This window comes from Thunnus albacares, chromosome 16 (assembly GCF_914725855.1).
Source record: "Thunnus albacares chromosome 16, fThuAlb1.1, whole genome shotgun sequence".
NCBI lineage: Eukaryota > Metazoa > Chordata > Actinopteri > Scombriformes > Scombridae > Thunnus > Thunnus albacares.
This window is the reverse complement of record NC_058121.1, coordinates 4,439,813-4,452,398: the sequence shown is the minus strand read 5'-3', so window position 1 is coordinate 4,452,398 and position 12,586 is coordinate 4,439,813. Positions and strand designations below refer to the sequence as shown.

The 12,586-nt window shown below is 38.4% G+C and overlaps 1 protein-coding gene across 2 annotated transcripts in view; it reads left to right on the top strand.

The window, feature by feature from the left end:
* The window catches only part of cnih3 (cornichon family AMPA receptor auxiliary protein 3), a 91,013-nt gene extending 83,900 nt beyond the window's left edge, over positions 1–7,113 (top strand). For both annotated transcript variants that reach the window (XR_006398304.1, XM_044330039.1), the window contains one exon: positions 5,350–7,113. Coding sequence is in view for 1 of the 2 variants with exons in the window: in XM_044330039.1 (XP_044185974.1) it covers positions 5,350–5,377 (28 nt within the window). In the remaining variant the exon portion in view is untranslated. The remainder of the gene's footprint in view (positions 1–5,349) is intronic.
* Positions 7,114–12,586: the final 5,473 nt, after the last annotated feature.

Below are 12,586 nucleotides of genomic sequence, written 5' to 3'. Positions count from 1 at the left end.
ATTAACAGCAATAAAATAAAGAACATGTAAAGTTAGAGTAGGCGAACCATGAAGCAGCTAAATAGTGGATACAATCTAACAGGAATAAGGCAAGAAACATGCATGGTAGGAAATGTACAATGCAAGAAATGAATACAAAAGAAAAACATGTCTTTGCAAGCAGTTAAAACATGACAATTTACAGTGTAATCACATTACAGTACAGCAGACATAGGTAAAGGCTTCAAAACAGCAGTATGAAAAGGACACATAAAGTTAATATGAATAGCACATAGCTTTGTTAAAAAAAACAAATAATGAAAAACAAAGATATCCAACATTCATAGTGTGCAGCAAATGTTGTGCTCAGTGAAGAAATATATAACACGTAAAGGCAATTTGATCTGTCTTCCTGTGGGTGTTTCAACTCACACATTACATGCAAGTCTGCACACAATTAGAGGTGCAGTAATTGGATGTTACCTCGTTAACACAGGTTGTGGTGTAATAAGGTGTCATGTGAGGAGCATGTGTTCAGTACTAATTCCCCTCCAATGTGCTCTGCTGTTCATGGGTCTGAATTGGACACATTAATAATACAGTTCCAGGTCTAAAGGCTGGTGACACTTTAGAACAGTGTGTAATCCAAGCAGACTAACTAGATTAAGAATTGAGGTTTTCTAAGTGTTCATCTTCCCATGAAACATGAACATATTGCTTATATTAACATTTTAAGGTGTTCTGCTCTGAAACATATCACAATGTTATGGTTACAGATCATGAATCCAGGACTGGAAAGAAATAATATAGAAATACCATGGAGCAAATTACCCTTAAATTAAGAGGGAATTAAGTATTACATGAAAGAACTGGTTTCATTATGTAAAACAAACAAACAGTATGTGCCTGAACTTACATAAGTTACATAATAAATTACATAATTAATGTGTATTTGGTATATTGAAAAGGTTTTTTTAATTATTAGTTTTCTCATTTTTGTTTTTATATGTATGTATATGTAAATCTGTATTTTCTTTTCTTTCTTATCTTAACATTTGCGTTTTCATAAAAGGTAACCTTTAAGCTTGCATGTATTGTTATAGATATTGTCTTTTCAGTTTTTATATTGTTTTTATAAGATGACAGTAGAAAGGTCAGGTAAAAAATAGAAAATCATTAGTTATCTAGACATACTTTTTTTTTCCAATATAAAATCAATAAGGATAGTTCACAGCAAAGTAAACATCATTATTTGAATACTGTATGTAAATATCACAAAAAGACAATTAGAGTTGAAATTTCACTTCATATCTGCTACTAATTCTATAAAATTGAAAATATGATCATGTACAAAACTTTTTTCCCTTTAAATTAAGACAATGTGTTAAATAACCTTGTATATTTAAATAAATTGAACAGTATTATCACTTTTTTCATAATCATGTAGCACTGAGTGTCAGTATTCCTCCTCACAGTATCTCATATAACAAGTCATATTTTAGCATACATTATGTTTTGTTAATGTCTAATTAGGCTGTGAAAGTGAAGGAGCTGTAATTTAAAGAGCTACAAGTAAATCTACTAATGATGAAGCCATTTCTCCGAGGTTTCAATGGGAGGAGGTCAAGTCCCTTCACTCTTGATCTGTCTGTCTTCTCCTGCGTGTCTCTCCGCAACACATTTTTTCGACCCATCTCGCTCTCCTTCCATGGATATTCATGAGTCAACAGAGTGAACTTACAGTCCTCTCACCAGCAGAGATTAACGGAGGTGTTAGGAGCTCGGAGAGGCTTCGGGGATGAATGCAAATGTTTGGAATCATTAGTTGCCGTCAGTGAGGTGCTGATCTGTTCTTGTCAAAACCCCAGCTCGGCAAGACAAGTGTCAAATCCCCAATCTGCTATTAATGCTGTTGTTCTTACATGCAATCCTTTGTTACTCTCTTTTTTTCAGGTAAACATCACAGATCACTTTGGCTGTGGTCAAATAATCATAAAGTATACAGATCTGTCAGTGGTTTATACTGGAAGAAAAAAGTCTTTCTCCGACTGCACCAGTCAAATCACTTTGCAGTGACATGTTTTGCAGCTTGTTTTGTACATTCTCATTGCATTACATGATGCTCATCAGCTTCTGCTTTTTTATTTTGCATTCAGTGGCAGTTTTTTTCCACACAGCTGCAGTCGTTTACAAAAACTGAAAAAGAGCACAAACATGCCAGGAAGGATTTTTGTTTTTACATTTTTAGGTCATGGTAAAAACCTAAAAATGTAAAATAGTGATATTTAATGTAGAAAGACAGTGAGGAGGTATTACACTAAGCATTTCATTTGTTGATTATTTTAAAAGATTTGTGGCGAAGATGGTTTGTTAGAATGTTTATTTATAAAGTTTATGTATTTATTATTAACTAATGTTGCTAAGCTACAGCTAATTCTTCCATGTAAACTCTGTATTTGAAACTATTAAATCAGATCCTGTTGTTTTGCAGATAATACGCCTTAAATTCCATTATAGGGATCATTAAAGATGCTAGGCATTGCAATTTCTCACAAGTGATCAATGATTTACATGTCAGTGATGTTAGTCCAACATGTGTTTGTCTGGATACGGGAGAGTTTCTACAGGTATTCAGAATTCAGTTTCCTTTCACTTTATTGCAGTGTGTTTCTGCAGCCACATACAGCCAGAGGATGTACAGATGTCAGCTGTAGCTACCTAACAACAGATTCCAACTGTGTGTGTATGTGTGTGTTTCGCTCCTGCCATCTATACATTAATGAAGTAGAAATATGCTCCTTAAGTTGAAATATTTTCAACTGGAGCCTCAATTGGCACCTTTTTCATGTCCACACTGGCGTCAGTACAGATTAGATGTGGTAAGAGGAAAACTTCCACAGAATCTAAACTGGCTTTGAACTAAAAATTTGCTTTCAGTCTTGCAGCAGTGTTCATATATGCTCTTTTATTTCACAAAACAGAGCTCTGTGAAGTCTTTATGTGAATAAAAAAGTGGCTCATTTTAGTTTATGTGTTCTAGGATGTATCTGATCTCACCACTTGCTGCACACACTACAGTGATTTTTCTGTGAGAAACATAAACCTGAGAATCTCCTTTGATTGGCTAATAAAAAAGGAGTTTACATCACTCATTACTTTAAACTTTGGAGCCTCTTCAGTCTGACAAAAAGCAAAAGCACCATGAAGCAACTTCCCATTGTCTGTTCTTTAAAATAGACAGTGGAAGCTAAGGCCACATTTTGCTTCTCCATCAAGGTGTTATGGTGGTCCCTGATGCCTCCAGTATACATGTAGGATTTTGCAGCATAGGAGTCATAGAAAGACAACTTTTGCTTAACAGTTATTAAGTTGTTGCTGGTCACACGTGACAATTACAGGATAATGGTAAATGCTAAAATATAGTGTAACTGGGCTTTCAGACTGGAAACAGCACTTTGTTTAAATAAAAACATCAAAGGGCTGTCTTAGTGAAGGTTTGTTGCTTCATGAACCAACATAGGATCCTGGGGCCAGCTTCCACACAGATCACAAATCATGACAGTGTCATGCAAATTTCAGAAAAAATTGAATTTACAGTGTGGATCGCAAAGGGTTTGTTTAGTGAAACATGTCACAGTGCGCGGGAGGAAATGATCTCATGTTGAAAACTGGCCCTCTGAAGGCCAGTCTGGAGGCTAATCAGATGCTGCACACTGGTTTTATAATCATCTTAGACAATATTTTGTAAATCTGGAAAGCTATCACAGCATCAGAATATTTTCCCCCTTTCTGTACAGTCACGAGGTAAACAGCAGAGTTATGACGTTCCTGTTACAAAGTAATCTATGTAGCTAGTCAGTGAATATACTCAAAAACAGACACAGACAGCAGCCAGGCAAATGGTCCTGTCTGCACTACAACGGGTGTCTGCATAGGTATGTGCAGAAAAAGCACTCGGTCATTTGGGAAATGTGCAGTCCCTCGCAGAAATGGTTAGAAATTTAGGTTACGGATATGGGGACGCAGAAAATTCTTTCTGTAGAACAAAACAGTAACAAAAAAAGAGATGAGTCAATTCAGAAAAGTGACTCATTGTGTAAGTTACACCAACCCAATCGCCAGAATAAAACATTGGCATTGAATGTTTCTGCAAACCACAGATACATTGAATGTCTATGTTTCAATGTTGGCCATTATCCGTTGAATAATGATGTTTTATGATGTGACAACGCTGTGGTTAAGGTCTGGTTAGGTTTAGGCACAAAGACCACTTGGTTAAGGTTAGGGAAAGATCTTGGTTTGGGTTAAAATAAAATAAAAAATAAAATAAAAACAGCTGCAAATGTCCTGACACCTCGATAAAAACACCCACTTTTGTCAGTTGAAACGGGAAGCAAGCATTGGTTTCGAGGTGGTCTCGAACCATGCTCTCCAACTTTCTGCCAACAAACTTCCTAACAATCCCCTCCTCCTAATAAGAAAGTCAGCTCATATAAATCTTCTGTGAACTACGTCACTTTAGAAATGTTGAGATGATATGTATTGTTGAAATGTTAATATGCTACGTATTACACGTGTTGAAACATAGATATTCAAGGTTTCTGTGGTTTGCAGAAATGTACAATGCCAACATTTTATTCTGGCGACCGGGCTGGTTACACTGCATATCCAAAGTTTGATAACATTAGCCATGAGCTACTGGTCATACCAGACCAATTAAGGTCGTAGCAGCAAAAAGGCCTGAGTTCCGCTGCTACAACAGGGAGTGTTTCTTTACCAATGAATTCAACTTTCAGTTTTTAAGAGGAAGAATGTGTTATTTCTTCTCTCAAAAGTTACACTCACTCACTTTAACCAATGTATTATAATTGCTGCTGTAACGCTACCAATACAACTAAACTCCAATGCATCATCTTGATGGAGAAGCACAATTCAGCTTTCACAATACAATATGTGTGAACACAGCATTACTCTGAATAATGCAGACTATTACAAAGAAACTTCAGTGACATCACACATAAAAGTTTACTGTCAGCAACCAAGATAAATAAGTCCACCTTTGAGTTTCCAACTTTCAAGTACACAAAGAAACAGACTTCTTATTAAAATCTGTGAGCAGTTGAGACAGCAGTGTTGAGATGAATCAGCAGGAAAACTTTGGCTCAATTAATCATTTGAAGTCATTAATACCCACACACACACACACACACACACAGTGCTCAAATGCTTTATGTGAATTCTTCAAACAGGCCATTAGATGATTTGAATTGTTTTGTAATTTTGACTTTGCCACCTTTCTGCCTGCCTGTCCAATCAGAGAGGTGTTGACTCACTTTCAATTTCCTGTTTCTTCTTCTTCTTGTGTTGCAGTATGATCTACTCCTTGGTTACCTCATAACAACTGATTTATCAGCAACTGGAGAGAAACAAAACAGCCTCTGGATACACAGACTGCCGCTTTCTTTGTCTAGAATTAAGCGCTTGCACAAAAAGACAAGACATTTCATAGTAGAGAAAGAAAAACATTTTATTTGCTGTGAAGCCAAACAATGAACATGTTGGGGGGGGGGGGGGTCACAGCTTCTTTTCTGCCTCGTCCCCCAAAAAGGAACGAATGCTCGACTGTATATAAAAACTGAAGACTAAATCCACTGTTTACAGTTTGACTGGTCATAGCGAGACCTGAGTTAATCACTGCCTGGCCAACGTTTGTACCACACACACACACATACACATACACATACACATACACACACACACACACACACACATAGACCAACACACATACACATCCACATCCACAGGCTCCTCTGGAATGGTACCGTACTTACTGTACAGTAGCAGTGCCGGTAGCCCAGAGGACGAAGAGCACAGTAGCGTTTGCACAGTTTGTCTCAGGCACAGCATGGTGAAGCACTGTCCAGCCCAGCACAGCTCACCGGCCCGCAGTCATTCCTCCTCGGCGCCTCACCGACCGTAGCTTCACCGGTGAGTCAGAAACGAGGGATAGATGGACGAACAGACGGACGGATCACACTGTACAGAAACAAGACAAATGCTTGGGGGGAAGCAGCAAGCTCTCTCTATTTTCTCCTGAACAGCACATACAGTACAGTCCATGGCCTGTGGGCTTTTCTTTACATTAACATTATGTGAATGGCTTTTGTGACGTGTGCATTTTGGTGTATTCTTTAACAAAAGGCATTTCTAATTGAATTATGGAGGTATTCTATACAGCAAATGCCTTCTTAGTGTTGTCCTCGTGTCGTTCTATTGTGGGAAACTTTTCTAAAACTCAAAACTAAAGGCATAAAAACTGAAACCTGTCAGAGCTTTTATAGTAGAGGAGCACACATTCTTTGCACAAATAGTGTCTTTGATCTTGCACAATATTCGCAATATTTGGCTATATATTAGAGATAATTTATGATAGTCTAGCCACACAGGTGAAGGTCTTCCAACATTTAAAGAACTAGCCAGCCCTGTTTGAACATGGGGGAACAATGTGAATCTTTTCTAGCTCTATTTACACAATGGACCAAAATGTTGTCTTTTCAGTATGAAAATGGATTTATTTATGTCTAGCCTATTTGTGAGATATCGATGGCTTGCCTACATGATTTATCTGAAACTAAACATTATCTTCCAGTTAGACCACACCACCAAGAGAGAGACTACAAGAGTATTGAACAAAGCAGAAGACGAGAAAGGTGCCTAGCATTAGTCTGTTTTTCTCTCTGAAATCAAAGCAGATGGTAGCAGATGATGCAAGCTTCACCTTCATTCATACAATTTGCACCAAACGTGCTTGCAAAGAATATTTGAAATGATTACCAGAAAGAAAGTTGCTTCTTTCCACAGAAAGGTTAGACGTCAGGCTGCAGAGCAGCATCTCTGCAGCTGGAAGGAAACTCAAGAGTCTTGCTTACAGGCACTTCAGCAGGGCAGGTGCTTTCCAATATATGGGCTTAGACCTGCCTCCTCCATGTGTAGCGCAGTTTTCTAACCATCAGGCCACTCTTCAGATCTTCACCATCATCTTCGTAACTCAAGGAGCAGATAGGAATGCCCGATTCTTGTTGTTTTCTCTTATTCTAATTCAAGCATTTTCTATCCTTACTGTGTATGTGACCAACCAAGTTGAATTTAGATATTGTTTATGAAATAAAGTATTTTAAAATCAAAGACTTGGTGTTTATGTACATTTCCACTCATCATACTTTCTCATATATCATGTTTGTTCAGGAGGTGCAGAATCACCACGGGAACATGAAGCATTGAGGTGGGGGTAGGAGGATATACAGGTATATTAATGTATCATCTACATAGAAAGTTCTTACTGTAGCTTTTCAGACAGGATCTATTTATGTCAATCAGTCAGTCATAAAAATAACAGAGAACAGGACCACACCTGGTGCCATACAGTCTTGGCCAGGTATAAGCAGGTGGGCACACATGTGCTAATCATGATAATCCATGATACCCGGTTACACTGCATCTCTTCATTGTAATTATCACAACCCAAATTCACAATATGCAGTATGCACTGTCAGGGAAACAGAGCTCCATGTCTTTAAAGATGATCACTGTCAGCAAAATCAAGGGAAATTATGCGTAACAAATATAAGTACAACTTTTCTTAGACACAGTAAAGAAAAAGCCCTGTTTCCTGAAATGAAGAACGATGTAGCTCATGTCCACTTGGTCTGAGCTCTTTGTGCATGACTTAAAACATTAATTATATGATTTCATCTTATAATGAAGGCTCAAGATGCCCAGGCCTATAGAATACACTTACAAGATATTATGTCATAAATTTGAGCGTCAAAATCAGCTATAGCTGTCTTAAAGTCCTCTTTCTTAGATTTGTCCAGTCTAACACATTATATCCACTTTTATCTAAAAAAGATTTCCTCAAACATTTTTTGTTTGTTGTTTTGTTGTTAACATCTCAGTGTAGTTGTTTTTTTTATGAATGAATGCTACTGTTTACTGTTTGTGTGTGTGTGTGTGTGTGTGTGTGTGTGTGTGTGTGTGTGTGTGTGTGTGTGTGTGTGTGTGTGTGTGTGTGTGTGCAGGTGAGCAAGAGTGTGTCCAAGCTGTGGCAGACAGACGATGACAGCTTGGTGACAGCCTGTCTTCCCAGTATGCACCTGGGTGCTCTCCACATCACTGCCATATATTTCATCATAACCAAACCAGACACACACTGCTGACCTTTTGGCCCCTCATCATGTGTGTGTACATGTGTGTATGTGAAGACACTGGCAGTGATGTATTTGGATTAGTCTCCCTCCCGTACCTCCTCCTCTCGCCTCCCTCTGTTTCTCTTCTCTTCCCCAAATCCTCACCAGCATCCAGCTCTCCTCTTAAAGCTGCGAAATGACATTGAGCTCTTGTCCTGCGGCTCCGGCACACTGTGCTCAGCCGTCTGGAACCTGAGATTTGTCTGTAAAACTCTGTTTCTTCAACTTTTCACAGCAAGGGAGCCAATTTTAATCCTGCTCTGCATGGGACTGAAGCTCACACATGCATATTGCTACTTGTCCCATGTGGAGGCCCAGCAGAAACCGGCTCTGTGATTCGGTTCAAACATATAGTTTTCCAAAGTGTGCAAATAGGTCAATGAATCAAATTGTGTACAATGGACTGACATGGGACACAGGAGAGCTGCACTTATTCTAGGGTAGCTTGAGATTGTGCAGGTTTTCTTTTCAACCAAACTCAACAAGGTATCTGAGCTTCTTTAGGTCCTCCTCTCTGGCTGCAGAAGATCAAATCAGTGAATTCTTCTTGTAACTGGCAGCTTCTTGGTCACACTGGAGACTCACCATGGTAGGTGAGCTGGCACAACCAGACCTTGGTCTCATCATGGTCAAGGCCATTTGGAGAAATTCAAATAGGCCTAGTTGGCTAGTAAAGGTTAAAGATGCAGTGGACTAACATTATACTTTGAAGTGAGACTCTGACTTTTAAGTAATAATACATTCTTTCTCTTACAAATATGCAAGAAGACACATAATTTGCTAATGTAATACAACATACAACATTGCTGTCTTTATAATTCTTCTCTGATTGTGTTACTGTCAAAATATCTCAAATCTGTCAAATCTGATGTCTTTAAAACTGCATTAATTGTTTTCTTTTGGCCACTTGGGAGCAGCAAAACAAGCTGTATACAAAACATTGACATATTATTGCCTTGTAAAGTTCAGATGGCATCATCTATTGACAAGAGTCGTATGGCCACCTGTAAATTTTAAATCAGATATTCACTCTCACTCTCGTTAGCTGATAAATGCTCCACTATGTTTACCAGCGAGTTACTAACTTTGTCTGTCTGCTGATATTGTTTAGTGCAGGTTTAAATAAGCATTCATGTGAAAACAGTCATTTCTAATTTATTTTCAAGAGCCTTCAGAAGGTACAGTTTCATAAAATCTTCCAATTCACCAACAACCTCAATCGTCTTCATAATGTTGAAAAAGCACATAGATCTTGTGATTCTTTGAAAAAATACAAGTTATGATTCATCGTCATTCTTCCCTCAGAAAGGTTGTTACTCTTGATGTTGTCCTAAAACAACATTAGGTCCAGTGTCTGGCTTTGTGACTGTGTATTTAAGAGCCACTGAGTCAGCCTGTCTGTTCTCTGAGTACTGTCCACTGACTCAGCCACTTTGTCCCCAAACTATCTCTCCGCTCTAATGCCATCTGAACACTTCACAGAGAGCTGGATTCTCATTTACCACCTTATCGCAAAAACCTCTGTCCTCCTCTTTTTTCTTTTTTCTTTCTTTCTTTTTTTTTTTTTTTTTGCTTTCACTGCATGTCCCTCACCTTCCTTCACTAGCCTCCCCGGTGATCCTTTTATCCTCAGACACAGAGAGGGGGCGAGAAAGGGAGGTGGGTGTGACAGAGGCAGCTAAGCATTATGTGCTTTGACATGTGTGGTTGTGCCATCCTGCAGTGCTATATGGGCAATGTGTCACCCTGTCTAAGTGCCACTGGTAAGACAGGGAGATGATTTCACCTGCATTCAGCTGTGTTTACACCACACACCACCACTGAAATACTTTAAGTTTATTCAACCAAACAGTTGTTTTCTCAATTCTCAAAAAAAGCCTTTCTTTGAATCGTTTCGGCATTTTGCTGAAGTTAATGTGATTATGTATAAACAATTCAAAAGTCCACTGATGACTGATTTGTCAAAATTTAAACAAAGCCCTATAAATTTATCCTAATTATAGTATAAGTTCTGTTTGTGTATTTAATGACTGTGAATTCAAATATTAAAAAAAAAAGACAAAAATTTCACAAACTCCCTCCAAGACTTATAATGTCTGAATCCTCACGAGCTGTCCAAATCTCAAACAACAAATCAAATAAAAATAGTTCATTTTTATTCAAGTTGAGTGGTGAAACAAGCCAGCATTGGCAACAATACATCCACTGAATTTCACATCATCTTTAAGTAATGTAGGCTGTCAGCGCTGAACTGCACTTGACCTACCTGCAGAAGGCACTCCAAGCGTTCCCACCATGCATCTCTGTCAGGCCAGAGCTGCTGTCACTGTCAAACTGACATCAGTGACTCAGGACTGTGTCAGTCAAACAGTGTGAGATGTTTGTTGTGCCCTCTTTGGTTGAATTGTACATTAAACAGGCACATTTGACAACTATGAAATATGCGATGTCAGATATGCATTATAAGTAGGCTAGATCACAATCTACACATCACAAATGATTAAAACCTGGTTAATCTGCACCATCACTTATTGAAGAAAACCAGCCCAGTAATATATTCAACTCACTCTCCTGGAGCTACTCTCTAATAACATTCTGTCTTCCAGATGTGTGTTCATAAAAGAGAGGATTGATTAGAGTATAATACAAGAGGAGCGAGTTCATTATGAATACCTTCACAGCACCATTGATCTATCTGCCAAACGCCAAGAAGAAGAAAAATGGGCATCATGGCATCCTGCAGCAGGTGTTTTCTATTGTACTCTGGAATCCTCCCAACACTAAATAACATTCACTGGTGTTCCACAGATCACCTTAATGGCAGCCTAATGATGTTCATTATGTTCATGAATAGTTTTATCTCATGTTCCTACTGTGTTGTGTACTGTAGTTTTATGCAAACATTGTGAAAGTGACCCGTACACACAGTTTAGTGGCATGACAGCAGCTCTATTCTATCCAATCACAGCCAAACAACATCATTGATTAAAAATGTTTTTACATGCAATTTATAACCTACAATCTATAAACACAAATAAATCATCATCCATAACTTTAATGAGTCTAACATGAATGAAAACAGCTCATGGACATTAGGATCATTCTTGTTCTTATTCCCCCACAGGGACCAATAGAAAATGTCTGCACTAACACCATTTGTTCCCACAAATTCCATATTTAATGGGGTATAAATGTATAAATGTCAATAAAAAACAATTGAAAACAGAAAATAAAACAGTCTGGATGATTTCTCACTATTTCTGGTGCCAGTGTAAATCAGAATACAGATATTTTTCTAAACTAATCATATACATTTAGCAGCTTTGCATTACACCTCTACACTCCAGTGCAGAACTGCAAATTATTATTGTTATGAAAGGAGTCGTTGGTATGGACTCACAGAGAACTATCACACAACTCTTCAATCCCTCAGCTTTAACGTGCTTAACTTTTTAGCGTCTTTTAGCTCATTTTTTGTTTTTACAGCTTGCAGCTTTGTACATATTGTATACCTGCCCAGCAACAAACTGCAAACTGGTGAACACAGTGGAGCATTCAGCAGCTAAAGAGACAGATATTTCCCTCAGCAGTTGGTGGAGACTAAAACAGAGATAAAATAGTGAATGTTGGACTTACATCTGTCAGGTGGCCAGAAACATGACTCCAATTGATGTTTTTTTCTCTGTCTCTGCTGGGTGTGTAAATGTGCAGCTCTTAACATGGTGGCCATGACATTTTTATAATATGTCAATTTTGTGTTCATAACTTGTGCTGTCCCCAAGTGGCTAAAAAATGTTGAGTTGAATTTTAATTTGGGGTTGGCGTTAGAAGAAGAAATTGGTCTGGTTAAGGCTATCAAATCAAAGCTTTACCATTTTCTCACCAGGTAACCTTTTCTGTTTTCTATTACACCCAACCAGGTTACTGCCACACACTCACTGAACCTGCAGAGAATAATAGAGCTTAATACACTGACATAAGGCAGTCAAAAAGGAAAGACTTATGGCTCCTTCCACTGTTATGTTGGATAAAACTGCAAATGAAGCCATCTCTAAAGAGCACTTCTACCTTCACAGCCTCTGGCAAAGCCACTCCAGTGATACAGAAGAATCAGCCTTTACTGCCATTTGTATGACTCCAACTCCCCTCTTGTTTTAACGCAGCAGAGAGTGTTTTAGTGAGTCTCTCTGAGGAGTTTGTGGGCACAGATAAGCACTATTTTACACCACAGGTGTTGACGTGTATGTTGATGAATCTGGGTTCAGATATTGGATGGGTTCCCCATCAGGGCCAGTAATGATCCATCCGGCAATCAGAGAAAAGTAAGGTGTGAGCATAGTGCTATAAGTGCTATAAGTTAA